Raw genomic sequence first — 15041 nt, forward strand, 5'->3', positions numbered from 1 at the left:
GTTGAGATGGAGGCCTGTTTTTCTTTTTTTTTTTTCACACACTAAAATATTTTTAATCATAGACCGTAAGGAAGGAAATGTACAAAGAGTGCAAGTAAAAAGAAAGTCATCAAGGGTAACTAGTGGCTTCAGTCACAGAAATAGCACGTGCCCCCAGTGATTACAGCACCACGGAGAGACGGTTATTAAATTATGTGGTGGGTCCCCAACTTAAACGCGGGGCTCCGCTCCCGCCCAGGCTAGGGGGATGAGTGAGGGCGAGACATGCAAACTCATCCGTGCCTTGACCTTAACACAGGGCCAGCCCTGCGGACCTCTTAAGAACGCGATGCAAGTCAGAGTTACTGGCACATGAGTCTGGGCACGCCCTCCCTCGAGGGCGGCCTCAAAAGTTTTGCTCCAGAGGGGAAACTGAGGCATGGATTATTTATAAGGGCTGCCGGAAGGAACCCCAGATAAGCCCTCGTCTCCCAGGGCCGGGGAGCCCCGAGAGCGGGCTTGGGGCGGGGGTCCCCGAGCGGCAGGAGGAGGCCGGGGAAGTGGGTCCAGATGATCCGGATCGACCCCCCCCATGGAGCCGCCGCCCGGTACCTCTCGATGACTGAGGCCACCAGCTGCGGCAGCTCCTTCATCTCGAAGGCGGAGTAGGACACACCGCCACCTCCCAGCCAGGGGTCGTGTCCGCCCCTGTTGCCAGGTCCCCGGTCTCCGGCCCCGCTGCCGCCGCTCGTGGCCACCAGGCCTGTTTTTCTGTAACCGTTTTCTGTTGACATAGGGTTGTAGAATTGTCCCTACCTGAGAGCCTAGTTGAGAGTCATTAAGGGGGCGCAGTTGAAATCAGATGGTCTTAAAAGCCAGAGTAGAGGCAGGATAGGGGTTTCGCTGGAGAGAAACACCTAGGGCTTGAATTTGGTTTTGTATGAATGTTACTAAATAGCGGAGAATGTAGGGTCTGAAAATGAGCGTTAACAGTAGAGCTGTTAGAGGTCCCAAAAGAAGTGACAACCAAAAGAACTATGGCCACACGTGGAGTTTGAAATCCCATCAGTCAATACACCAGAACTTTCACATTCATGAAGTGTACCAGCCCTTTTGAAATGTCTTAAAGGTTAGTTTGCATTTTTTTCGTTGATTAACAAAGAAACAGCAATTTTTTTAGCATGGCACATGTGTTTCTTTGACTAGCAGTTAGAAGATACAAGGGTTCGTCTATTTTATAAGATAACCCCTGCCAGGGAATTTATTTATTGTTGTAAAACAGTAATTTCTTGGGCTGATTCCATGGTTAATTGGCTTAGTTTAAAGACAGTCATTGTACTGGAAAAACTGAATTACGTAAGTCTGCTGGGTCAGCAACAAGTTCAGATACTTCTCCAATTACTGTAAGAACGATAAAGGCATGTGCATGGCTTGAAGGTATGAGGAATAAATGGGAAGAGGCAGACTAGCATTGATAAGGGTAAGGTTAGGAGTCATGTACGTCAGAGTGCAAGTTTTTGTCCAGTTTGTCAGGAGGCATAAAGAAGCAATTGATCCACAGAGAAAGTAAGTTTAATTTTTGGGATTTAGGCAAATATCTATGTATATATTAAAATAAGGTTTTCTAAGGTGGGTCCCATCATGTTCTACGTGTTTTTAAGTAGAAGCTAAAGTCATTTCAGCCAACAGAGGTATGTATGAGGTATATTTAGGAATAGGGGAGCCGTTATATGTCCAACTGAAGGAAGGAATAGTAGGGTTTTATCCTATTTCATCAGCCTGAGGAGTGTTCAGTTTTTGACACTCCTGGCGATTGATATTATTAGGTTAGAACCAAAAGTTATGTCCCTGGAAGGGTCATGATTGAGGGGGTGGGGGACAAATGTTGATTTCCGTCCAAATTGTTTGGGTCCTATTAGTGATGACATTGTGGGGTTTAGGAAAGTATATGTTATGGAAAGGGAGTGGAAAGTGTAGCGTGACCCAAACGCGGTCAGTAGATAGATGCAGAGTGTGACTGTAGGTTGAGAAGCGATCAGAAAACCTTCCCACGAAAGGACCTGGGCGAGATGCACTGCTTAGGCTCAGGGCAGCTTGTGCGAGTGAAACTGAAATGAACATTGTTCCCTGGAGATTAAGGTTAGCCTTGTGACACAGAGCGCTCAGGAGAAGGTGTCTATTTCAAAGGTGGTCATAGTATGAGGGAATTACATAGGACTCTAACTGATTCCATTTGAGAGGTGGGATAGGAACAGCGACAAGCCCCTTTTGTGGAGAACTATTGGTGCATGTGCAACAATTTGTGTAGCATCAGGAAGAGTTCACAGTTTTGAGAAGTTGGAGGGGCCCTTGGACTGTAGGTACATAAGGATGTTGTAAAACGTCCTTGGTGGGGGATCTGGGAGAAGGATTATCATTAGGGTCCCCAGCATGGGCAAAAAAGGAGACTGGCCTGGTGCGCCAGTTAGGTAGAAGTATAAGAAAGAGGACAAGGACAGCAAGATGTCATATATACCACAGCATATGACTGAAGTTCATGGTTTTGGAGCTTCTGTGAGTGAAGCAGAGCCTGGCATCCGTGATGGGTTGGCAAGTGCAGGCCGGTGGACTTTCAGGGAGTTTGTGGTGGGTTTCTCTGGAGGATCAGTAGGTTCGAGTTGGGAGAGTTGAATCCAGGACGGAATTCCCAGCAGCTTAGCTGTAGTGGGAGTAGTGAGAATTATTTGAAAAGGACCTTTTCATGAAGGTTGAAGGGGGCCAGTTTGTCCTGGGGAATCCTTAAGTCAAACTCGGTCTCCAGGCTGTAAATGTTGAGGCCCCTTTAAATTGGGGGGGTTGAGGAAGGTGGGTTTCCACACATTTCTGAAGAAGTTGTAGAGTGAGCTCCACTGCTGGCATGTAGGTGCCAAGTTGGGGGGGGGAGGAGATTGAGGTAAAAGACCAGAATGCCCATACGGTTAACACATTAATTGCCATGTGAGTTGTATTTAACTCACGCTAGTTTTGAGCCCAGGCTCTCGTGAAGCAAAACCTGGGCAAAACCCTGCAGTTGGTTCGTGAAAATCTTCCTTGTTAATATTCTTACTGTTACAATTAATATTGACACAGTAATTCTAAAAATGTGGATTAAATTAATAGAAGTCAATAAATTTTATTTTTCATTAAATTTTTCATCAAATTAGAAAGGATTGGTTTTTTTGAAGTTTTATTCTAGTTTTGTAATAAAACACCATGGCTCCAAGGAAGAAAAAATTTTTTCTTGTGTGGCAGTCAATGTGCTAAAGGGACTAAGAAATAAAGGTGCCCTAGGGAGATACAGAGTCTGAAAGAGTAGAGGGCAGGAGGTTTAGCCAGCTTTGGCATTGTTCTAAGGAAAGTTCTGTAAGTTGTTTAAGAGTTGAGTGCTCCCTTTTTTATTTTTTCAGAGGATTTGGGGTGATCAGCTGAGTGTAACTTATAACTGATACCTAGGGCGTCCGAGACTTGCTGAGTAATTTGAGACATAAAAGCGGAGCCATTATCACTTTGGAGAGAAACTTAAAACATTTGTCAAACTTAAAAGGAACAGATAACCCCTATCTTAAGTTGTTCCAGAGAATAGGAAAAAGAACAAAAAATGTCCAGTTCATTTTATGAGCTAATGCATCTTGATTTTAAAGCCAGATAAGACATCAAGAGAAAGTATTGGTCTATTTGATTTGTGAACATAGATATGAAAATCCTAAGTGTACGATTTGCAAATCGACGCCAATAGTGTCTGCAAAAATGTACATTATGATCAAGAGGCAACTGGAGATACAGTTATGCCAACAGATGCAAAGACTCTGACATCAGACTACTGGGGTTCAAATCTTAGCTCTGCCACTTATTAGCTTTGTGACCTTGGGAAAGTTGCTTAGGCTCTCTGGAGGGAGACAAATATTTACTTTCCAGGTGCTATGGTTTGTCCTCTACAAAATTCATGTTGAAACTTAATCCCTAAAGCAATACCATTGAGAGGTGTAGCCTTTGGCAGGGGATTAAGTCATGAGTGCTCTGCCCTCATGAATGGGATTAGCTCTCTTATAAATGTCTCAGGTTAAAGGGAGTGCTGTCTTGCGCTTCCCTCCCTTCCACCAGGTGAGCACACAGCAACAAGAAGCCATCTTAGGACAAAGAGCAGCCCTAACCAACACCAATCCTGCTGGCACCTTGATCTTGGACTTCCCAGACTCTAGACCTGTGAGAAATAAATTTCTATTGCTTATAAAGTACTCAGAATGTAGTAGTTTGTTATAGCTCCACAAATGGACCAAGACATAGGAATGCAAGACTATTTCAATCAATGAAATTTACCACATTTATTGACTACAGGAGAAAAATCATGATTAATTCAATAAAAGTAGAAAACACATTTTATAAATTTTCAGAGCTATGATTAAAAAAATCATCAACAAATTCAGAATAGTAGGAAACTTCTTTTTGTGTATAGATTTGCCAAAATCCTTTAGTAAACATCATACTTAAAGGAGAAACTTTAAACCCCTTTTCATTAAATATTGGACCAAAACAAGAATTCCTATTTTCACTGTTACTGTTTAACACAAAACGAGATTCATTTGCTAGAGATCCTAGCACACGTTATAGGAAAGGAAAAGAAATAAGAAATGTATTAATGAGGATTATTGTGGCAGAGCTGTAAAAAGGCCCTCGATACGGACTTGCAGTGTTTTCTTGGCCCCCAGTGCAGGGCAGGTTGGAAGTGCTGAGGAGTTAATGTCCCAGCCCTGGCCTCTCGGGTGGGCTGACTCTGAAGTGTGTTACATACTGACCCCCCAGGGCTCCCCAGTATGACTGAGCTGGATTCTGGGGGAATCCAACTGAAGACAACTGTCAAATGCTTTTTTTGTGACATTAAGACTATGTGACTTTTCTCCCTTGCTCTGACAATGCAGTGTCTTGCATTAGTAGATCTCCTGATGTGTTGCAGAATCCATTCTTTTATGCCTGGATAGACCTTTCGTGGTCATGGTTATTTTTGCTCACCTCTGGTTTGACCTTCATTGGGGCTCAGAAAACGATACCCCCAAATGAAAGCGGCAAAAGCAAAAGTTTTTCTCTGACCTTCTCCTGTCCTCCTGCCTCTCAGTCTCATTCTTCCCCGCGGCTAGCCATAGAAACTAGAATCCCTCTTCCCCAAGGCAGGTCATAAAAGCCAGAACCCCTGTTTCCAAAAATCCAGCTATAAAACCTAAAATTATTCTGTGTAAAAAGTGGTCATCAAGAAAGTATCTGACCTGTTTTGTTTGACTGCAGGTCCTCAGACTCCCACTGCAGAGAGGGCCCTGCCCCACACCCAGAAGGAAGGATGCTGCCCAGAGGCCGAGAGGAGCATAGACAGACAGGCCTTGCTGGGTCCCCCACTCAGTCTGTCAGCATTAGATCCTGCACTTTTTGTCCAATCATATTTCTACACAGTTGTCCACACTTTGCTGAACCTAAGCATAAAAATGGACAATTTCCCCCACATCTCTGGGTCCTCATTTTAAAGGCTCCTGTGTATACATGTTAAATAAATGTATATGCCTTTGCTCCTGTTGATCAATCTGCCTTCTGTCAGTGAGTTTTTAGCAAACCTTTAGGGGGTCAAGGCCCTTGGTCCCTACACCTCGCTACCATTTATTTTTTTCCCCATCTATTTCGGAAGTGAGATTAGTCTACAGGTTTCTTTTATTGTCCTTATCTAGTTATAGGAAAACCCATCTCATAAAATGAGTTGGGTAGATTTCCCTCATTTTCCATCTTTTGAAGGAATTTATATAAAGGGAGACATTACTTCTAAAACCACATAGACCTGATGTCTTTCAGTGGAGACTGATGATTGATTTGATTCTTTTATTGGTTATTAGTCTATTTAGGTTTTTTATTTCTTATTGAATTTATTTTATCTTTTAGATATCATTTATCACTTATATTTTATTCTTGATAATTACTCATTTCATGTAAATTAAAACATTTATTCCTATAAATTTGTTTAAAATGTCATTTTATGATTTTCAAAATCTCTACAGTATCTGATATTATGCTCGCTTTTCATTTCTTCTGGTATTTTTTCTTTCTCTCCCCAACTTTTTTTCCCCTTTTTCTTTTATCTATTAGTTATTTCAAAGAAGCAGCTTTGGTTCTGTTGAAACTTTCTGGTTTTCTTGTAATGTTATTGAGGTATAATGTACATATCATAAAATTTACCGACTTACAAAAATATAATAAAAATTTACAATTCAGTGATTTGGGGGTAAATTTACCGAGTTGCAAAATTGTCACCATAGTTCAGTTGTAGAACATTTTCATCACCCCAATAAGACTTCATTGTCCACTTTTAGTTAACTTCCCTTTCACATCCAGCCCCAGGAAACCATTAATCTACTTTTTGTCTGTATGGATTTGCCTTTTCTAGACATTTTGTATAAATGGAATCATACAACATTTTTATTTCTCATTTCATTTTTTCTCTCGAGCCCTCAGGGCTGGTCAGACCCCTCTGACCTCCATCTCCACCCCGGGGCCAACAGCTTCTGGGGAAGTCAGAGCCTTCATGTAGTGGGGAAGCAACTTTCTTGGTCCCCCCATCCCCTCCATATAGTTGGTCAAATGATCTGAAACAAATGAAAGACCAACCTTTCCGCATGTTCTGGAAGGTTCCAACATGGGTTGACTCGATGACAGCAGTCTTGCGCATTTCCTTCTTTTAGGAATAAACACCCTCTAAAATTCCAAGTACTCATTCAGTTGCGGGAACACGTTGACCTGCTCGGCAACCCCTAACCAGGGCACCCTTTGCACCGACCACCAGCAAAGCAGGCTTCTTCAGCTGGCGTTTCCGGTTTAATCGCTTGGTGTTTGCACACTGCTCAAGGGATATTTTCGAACAGTGTACCGAGGAAGGGGTGAAAACACCTCAACATAGCCGTTCTCTGGGGTTGGGGTTCTTGGAAAGTGCTATTTGCTGAGATTCAACTTGTTTATGAGAGAGGGTCACCCTAATAGGCCTTGAAGGCTGCCCATCCCCGGCACTTTCTGTTTGGAAACCACCTAGAAGATTCTGGTAAAAGCATTTTAAAACTCTATAGGACGAACAGGTACCAGTAGCAGTGAAGTGAGTAAAACGGCCAGGATCGAGGATGAAAGGGGTCAGAGATGACTTTAGCTTGATCTGTAATATGCTCATTTTTTTAAATTGGGAAACTAAGACTAAGACGATTTTTACTTACTATGCAAATATACCTGCAAACCCACCATGGAGCCTGGGATGCATAAGTCCCAAAGGCGCGCCTCCTCCCAGCCCCGCAATGCCGGCAGGTTTGTGGACGGCGGCGGGGGAGCCCCCGGGAGGCAGAACGAGCGCGGGGAAAGTCCGGCCTGCAGGGACTGCCGCGGCCCCAGGGCGCCGCACACTAGGAGGCAGCAGCGCGCCGATGGCCCGCCGCCGACTGGTCGCCAGGACGCGAGCCCCAAGCAAGCGCCCTCGCTCTCCGGGCGTCCCCGTCGGAAGAGTGGGGCGAGCAGGGCAGCCTTCCGGGGGGCTGCGGGCGGATCAGTGCGCTAACGCGGCCCACCTTCTCGGCTCTGACGACGATCAGTGGGCGCCCGCGCTCGCGCAATGCCAGCTGGCTGCCCCTCTCGCTCCCGCCAGTTTTGGGAGCCACGCGGCGCAGCTGTCCCCTCAAGCTGGGGAACGGCCCTCCGAGCGGTCCCCTAAGCTCCCCAAAGCCCAGCCCGTGGCGCCCGGCGCGAGGGGACTACAGTTTCCAGAGTGCCCTGCGGCGACGGGCGGAGCCGGGGAGCGCCCGCAGCCAATTAGGGGGTCTCGGGGCGCTGCCGGGGAGCTGCAGGTGGAGCCGGGCCGGCGGGCGGGCGCGGGGCCGGTCCCCAGAACGCGTCCGGGGCTCGCGGGCCGGGCTGGGCTGAGCGGGGCTGGCGCTCGGGAGGCGGCCCGGGGGACCGGACGGGGCGGGGGCGGGGACGCGGCCGCCTGCGCGGTTCCGGGTGCTCCCGCCGCGGCGCTGCCCAGGGCGCATTGGACGGGGTCGGGCTGCGAGGAAGGGCGGGGCTGGGGAGAGCCCCGAGCGCCGCGGCGTCCTCCTGCCGTCCCCGCGGCCGCCCGAGCCACCGCCGGAGCCGGCGCCGCCGCGCCCCCCGCTCGCGCGCCCCCAGTCATGGCTTTCGCCAATTTCCGCCGCATCCTGCGCCTGTCTACCTTCGAGAAGCGAAAGTCCCGCGAATATGAGCACGTCCGCCGGGACGTGGACCCCAACGAGGTGTGGGAGATCGTGGGCGAGCTGGGCGACGGCGCCTTCGGCAAGGTTTACAAGGTGAGGACGCGGGAGGTGGGTGGCCGGGCGCGTCGAGCGGCTCCGGAAGGAAGGGGCGCCGGTCCCGGCCAGCCCGGCCCCGGCTCGGGAGGACGCGCGGGGCTGCCCGGCCCTGAGCTCGGGGTCCCGGGCCCCGCGCCGGCGATTCTTGTTTTCGGGGGAACCTCACCCAGCCCGGGCGAGTCCCTGCGCGCTGGGCGCCCCCTCTGGGCACCGCTGCCACCCCCACCTCGGCTTCAGAGCACTTCCTGTGCGTCCTGCACCGCGCTGGGCGCCGCTGGGGGAGACAAAGCAGCGCGTATGGGACCTCGGCATCCGAGAGGGCCACTCCAGGCACCCTCCCTAAAACTGCCATACCAGGCATCACAGATGCTTTGGGAATGCCTAGGCAATAGGGGCAGAGGAAGTCATCTGCGCCTGGGAGGGCTGGGAGTTGGGAACACACCTGAAGATGAGCCAAAGACAGGGAAAGGGTGAGGGCAAGGTGTGGCCCCAGGAGTAAAAGGTGGGCTGGACGGAGGGGGAGGTCAAGGTCTCATGAACGCGCAGCTTCGAGGAACAGATCTGATTCTGTACGTCTGAGTCACTGCTTGGGAATCTCCCAGTCTGCAGTTACCTCTCCCCCAGGGGAAGACCGGGCGGAGAGCCTTTGTGGAGGGGTGGGTGGGGCAGAACTGATTGAGTTTGCGGCCACACGTTCGCTGCAGGACGTTGTCTGGTTTCTGTTCTTGTGAGCCAAGTCTGAGTTGCTGAGTTGTTTTAGGGACCAAAACACCTACAGCTTGACTCCACCCTTTCCGTGATCTCCTTGTCCCTAGGAGAACTTACTGGGAGATTCCCACTTGTTAAGCTGGTGTCTACCTCCAGGAGAGTACCTCCTTCCTAAGGCAGCCATCCTCCTCCTTGGGGCTCCTGTAGCTTGTAGTCCACTCTGAGCCCAAGATTGCCCTTTTAGGAGGCTGGACGACTGAGAGGCCTCCCCTAGATCCCCTGGGTCAAGACTTGATCTCTCTGACATGAAAGTGGTCTAGAGCCTAGTTACCAAGGCGTAGTTCCCGGATGACTAGAGTTAGCATTATCTGCGAGCTTGTTAGACGTGAATAATCTCAGGCCCACCCCAGTTGAGAAGCACTGCTCTAGAGGCTTGGAGTGGTAGCCATTTTGAGACCAACCAGGCCCAACCTGGCTTCTTTTGTTACCTTACCACCTCCCCTCAGCCCCGCACTTCCTGTTACTGCGGAAGGCACCCCATTGGAGCAAAGGTCCTGTGGTTGGAGCCCAAGCATTTGGACTGCCTTCGTTTGCTGCCCTACGTTGCCTGGGGGCTTCGCACATATTTGAGGGCAGCCCCAGACCCTTTCCTCTGCACATTTTTCCTTGACTCTTCTCAGAGCTGTGTCTTCCTCCTAGTGGCACCAGAAAACGTTCCTCAGCCTGGAGGCTCTCCCTAGACACCCTGCCAGTGTCCTTGCCCACCTGGGACAGAGCCTGCTCCTGCCGATATGCCGACCACTGTGGGGGCAGCTGGACTCTTGGTCAGCCCACCACATAATCCACTTTCTCCAGAAGGTTCAGTTGGGGTTTTTAGTGCATGCTCCTGGTTCTCAGTGATGTCTTTTCTCCATTAGGGGCTTTCAATTGCATTCTTGTTCTCTCCCCCAGTGTATCCCAGCTTCACATGGTTCATTTTCATTTCAACTTAAATGCAGAACTTTGCTTTCATGTTGGTAAGGTTTCCCTTTGTCATTTTCCGTTGCCATTTCCGCCTGCCTTAGCCCTGTAAGACTCCCCTGCTGCTCTGAAAGTTTCGTTCAAATTATTTGGTCTCCTCCTGGTTCTCCAAAGTACATGGAAAATTACTTTTTAAAAAGTGACTCCAGCTCTCCAAGCTGTGAGCTGGCGTCCCCCACCCCCCCCAAGCCCCCACCCCATGATTTTCTCATAGTTAAGACAAGGGAGAGCGAGACTGAGAGAGCTGAGGGACGGCGGAGACATCTGGACAGTTCATTCTGTTACCTACTTAGCGTGTGCCCCCTTGATCCAACGTAATCTCACATTACGTGCAGGGGGGCTAGGGCCCAGAGAGGGGAAAGAACTAGAACCCAAGACTCTGGGCTTCAGTTTAACACTTTTTCCTTAGTCACCAACTAAGGAAGACCCATCTTGAATCAAAGTTCCCTGTCACCCAGGCTGCCTGCCCTGGAGGGGTAGTGTTTACTCAGCCCTTATAGTTGAAGTTAAAGCAAGTGCTGCTTTTGATAAAGGCCTTCTAATCAAGGACCACGACTCCCACCCATTTTGTTGTTCCCTAGCCTGGTCGCTGTGGTAGCCCAAGCCAGAAATTCCATCTTGGTTTTATGGCAGGGACCAGAGATTCCCTTTTGACATGGCGCCTGGGAAAGCAGTTGGCCATGAGCTGGGGAGGGGTTGCCAGCACCATCTCTTCTCCGTGTCCTAGAAATAGCAGGTTTTTCTCCCAACAGCCAAGGTGAAGGCCTTCCTGGGCCTGTGAAGCCTTGAAGTGGGAGCTTGTCAACGTTGTCAGGAGGGGACTCTCTGATGCCAGGTTTCTTGAGGAGAGTCTTAACATCAGCAGTCTCGGAGACATAGAGCCTCTTCTCCCTGATAAGCCCGTGTCCATCTGCCCCAGGAGACAAAAGAGTAGGATAGGATTGATTTTGTGCAAAGTCAAGCTCATCCTCACCCAATCCCTGTGTGATTACAAATCGGTTTCAAAAGAAAATCATTTCCAGTCCATTACTAGAATACAAAGTAAAGTTTACAAGCTATGTAGTTTCAAAATTCTTACCATTGGAAATAATCTTCGTTCTGAGGAGGAGGTAGAAAGAGGAAGAGGCGTTTGATATGCTGGGTGGAGAAAGCTGCCTCTGGCAAGGTGCGGTAAGACAGGTGCTCAGAACACCGCCAGGGAATGTGCAGAAATGAAACGAGTTAGGTTAGCGGACCGAGATTATTTTTCTGATTCTTGAAAATTGCTTTGGTTTTGATCTTTCATTGTCTTTAAACTTTTAAAAAGTTTATTTTGCAAAACCAGGAGTTTACAAAAAAATAGCCAAAATTAAAAAGAAACTAAAAATCATCCTAAGTCCCATCAATTGCTGTTGACATTTTGATGTATTTTCTTTCAGACTTTTATGGTGAAAATTTTTTTCTTTGTGGTGGTTTTCGTGTATATCTACGGTGTTTTATGCCATCTTTCATTCCTACACTGTATTGTGCTAAACGTTTCACAGATACCTTCTGGGATGGCTCACTGCCCCCTTGATCTTAATCTTATTGGATATTTAAGTAATTCCCCCCCTCCTGCCTTATTTTTTTTTTTACTATTAACAAGTTAAAATTGATTAAATGCTTGTCATGTGCCAGGCACTGTGCTAGGCACTTTATGTAATATATAATGTAAAATATATATATGCCTTCCTAAAAATCAGCAAGCTGTGCAAAATCACGCAATAAAGACTAGAGGCCTTATGGGGAAGGCAGGGGTAAGTGCCTAACACTAAAAAACTTCATCAGTTAAAAAAAGAAAGCTCGGAATCTAAAAACCAGTACCACAGTTTTATACAAGTTCATGGAGAAGAAATGCATGAATGTTTTGAGAAGTGGGGCACCTTACCTGGAAAAAAACCTGCAGGGTGCTCGTGGTCGTGGGGGCCGGAAAGGTGGCAGCTGACGAAGCAATGGCAGCAGGAAGTTGATGGCTGTTAGAGGAGTGTGCCTATGTGTTTTGTGTGTTCTTTTTATGCCCAGAGCAGCTGGGTGCAGTTTTCTGCATTCACCGAGTGTTTCTTGTAGATAATCAATTGCACATAAGCCAATGCAACCTTAGTGTGAGAACAAAATCACTCCCTAACCTGCCAATGGCCTTGCAACAGAATCGGCAGGTTTAAAATAGGGGTTATTGCAGAGCTGACTGTACCTTGACGAACAACTTTGTAAAATTCTTACTGTATTTCAAATTTTTTTTGAGCTGATCTCACTCTGCTGCCCAGGCTGGAGTGCAGTGGCGTCATCATAACTCATTACTCTGGTGAGCTATGATGGGCTTAGATCCTCCTGCCTTGGCCTCCTAAAGTGCCGGGACTACAAGTGTGAGCCATTGTGCCCAGTCTTAAATTATTTTTTAGGCTAGACTTTCAGAAGGGAATTACTAGGTTGAAGGGTATACCTATTTGAGGGTGATTTTCAAAATAAAATGAGATAAATTAATAGAGGTCTCCTTTGTCCGTTGCTGTTGCTGAAGGCCAGTCCCCAAATTCTTCTGGACCCTGCAAGAGCACAGGGGCCTTGGCAGCTGCTGCTCAGACCTCAGGCGGCCCCCTCCAGCTGTGCGGGCTTGGGAGGGATGTGACATCCTGCCTGCCCTGCTTGGTTTAGAGGAAGCCGAGGTTAAGTGAGGTATGATCCCTGGCAGCCTTCCCGCCCCTCCGCAGGCCAGGGGCCTGCCCCTTCACCTCCTCTCCTGCCTGCTAGTTTCAGAGCCTGGGTTTCTGCTTCCTCTGGGGCTGCCCCCTCCTCCCCCTTCTCCTCCTCCTGCTGCCCCTCCTCCCCGGGAAAGAGATCTGCCCCCAGGCAGTAACCTTATTTCCGCTCAGCCAAGTATTTTTAAACCCAAGTCCACACTATTGTGAGTGGGTTTCTGACTCCTGGCTTGGTCCTAAAATCAAAGTGGGCTGAGCTTCCTGGGGATGACGCCTGTCGTGGGGGTCCGCTTGGTGCCGGGCTACGCCTGCAGTCCTGGTGGGCTGCCTTGGCGCTTGCCACACTGGGAAGTGCCCCAAAGCAGGTCAGGGTGAAGGGAGCTGAGCAAGCAGACCGACCCCATCCAGCACCTCTCTAGTCGCCTGGCCTCCTGAGCTTGCCTAGACTGGAGGGAAATCCCCGGGGGCTGTCACAGGACAGTCCCTGACTACCTTGCATGGTCACCCCCAGGCCCAGATGCTGCTGGGGGTAATAAAACAGGGTGGTGGTTAAGGGAAGAGATTTGGGGCTCAGTAGGATATGCGTCCCAGTCCTGGCCCTGGACCCCAAGCAAGTGACCTCCCCCTCTGAGCCCGAGGCTGTGGCTGTGAAGGGGAGGAGCGCCAGGGCTGAGAGGGGCTAAGGAAGGGAGGGTGTGGCCGCAGACCCCCACCCAGCACGGGCTCAGGATGTGAAGGCAGCTCAGTATTGTTGGTGCTCTTGGTTCAGATGGAGATGGGCCTGCCCAGTTACTGCCACTTCAGCTGGGGACAAGGCAGATCTGCTGTAGTGTTTACAGCTCAGCTCTCGTACCACGGCTCTCTCACCTCCGCAGCGCTGCTGTTTTGGGCAGGATAAGTCTTTCTTGTGGGGCTGTCCTGTGCATGACAGGATGTTCAGCAGCTCCCCTGGTTTCTACCCGCATGATGCCAGTACCCACCCCCTCCAGTTGTGGAAACCAAAATGTCCCCAGACATTGCCGCATGCCCAGGGGTGCGGGGAGGCAGTATCACTCCAGCTGAGAGCCGCCGCCTTGCACAGTCGAGCATGCCTTTCTTCAGTCCAGTTAATGGTGTCTGTCCACCTCTGATAGGAAGTTTCTGGGTGTATGATGAAAGATGTGGGCCTTGCAGCCAGACAGACCAGGGTTCGAATCCCGGCTGTCCCATTTAGCAACTGTGTGATGTCAGGCCAGTAGCTTGTCTCTGAGCCTCCCTCAGGTTCCCCACATGTATGGTGGGGCTGACACCTCCCGGGGGGCTGTTGCGAGAATTGGACACGTAGCTCATACAGAGGGTGCAGCAGGCGGCCACAGCACGTGCTCAGGATAAGATAGTGGCCTCCCCTGCTGTTCCAGGGTGTCGTGGGGGAGGAGAGAGGAAGGTGCTGCCTGCGATAAGAGCTGTGCATGGACAGACAGACAGTCAGCTGTGAGCAGGAAGGCTGGCACCTGGCAGGGCAGGCGGGGTGGTGGTGGGAAGGCGGAGAGAAGGAAGCCCCGGCCAGGAGAGAGGCTGACCAGAGACCCCAAAGTTGCCAGCTGCTGGCCCTTCAGCCTGGGGTGGCCCGAGGATGGGTTTGCGTGGTTCCCACAGTGGCTGAACCAAATTTGAATTGATCGCCAGCATTTTGAAATCAGGAGAGTTCTCTGAAAAGCCCAGATTTCTGTCTTTTCTTGAAGTATCATGTAAGCGGGTCCCAGCCTGCATTCCTGCAGGGCCACATCTGGAACATAGGAGCCACCGTCTGAGCCAGCATGGCCCAATGGAAGTATCACTCGAGCCACGTATGCAGTGACAAATTTTGTAGTCCCCTCATTCAAACCAGACAAAAAATGGGGAAAATGAATTTTAATAGCATATTTATATTTTCAGCATGTAGTAAATACAGAATTAAAGTGATATGTTATATTCTGTGTCTCCATGCTAAGTCCTTGAAGTTCAGTGTGTGTTTTGCATGTACACACATCTTAGTCTGCACTGGCCACATGCCAGGTGCTCGATAGTGACATGTGGATAGGGGCTACCGTGTGGGCAGTGTAGACCTGGCCTCTACCGTTTGCTGCCACCCTATCCCCTGCCCCTGCCCACTCTGCCCATTTCTGTTGTTTCCTCAGGCCGTGGTCAGGGGGTTTGGGAGCTGGGCACAGCCTGGGGGGCGGCCGAGGCAGGGCCAGATCTAGGATTGCTTTTGGGGGCTGTCTTAGTCCATTCTGGCTGCTATCACAAA

The 15041-nt window shown here is 49.4% G+C and overlaps 1 protein-coding gene across 1 annotated transcript in view; it reads left to right on the top strand.

Annotated features, from left to right (window-relative positions):
* Positions 1–7978: 7978 nt before the first annotated feature.
* Positions 7979–15041, top strand: part of STK10 (serine/threonine kinase 10) — a 102486-nt gene continuing 95423 nt past the window's right edge. Inside the window, exon 1 of the mRNA XM_045551177.1 lies at positions 7979–8330. Coding sequence (XP_045407133.1) covers positions 8175–8330 — 156 coding nt within the window. The 5' untranslated portion in view covers positions 7979–8174. The remainder of the gene's footprint in view (positions 8331–15041) is intronic.

The sequence above is a fragment of the Lemur catta genome, chromosome 5 (genome assembly GCF_020740605.2).
Source record: "Lemur catta isolate mLemCat1 chromosome 5, mLemCat1.pri, whole genome shotgun sequence".
Taxonomy (NCBI): domain Eukaryota; kingdom Metazoa; phylum Chordata; class Mammalia; order Primates; family Lemuridae; genus Lemur; species Lemur catta.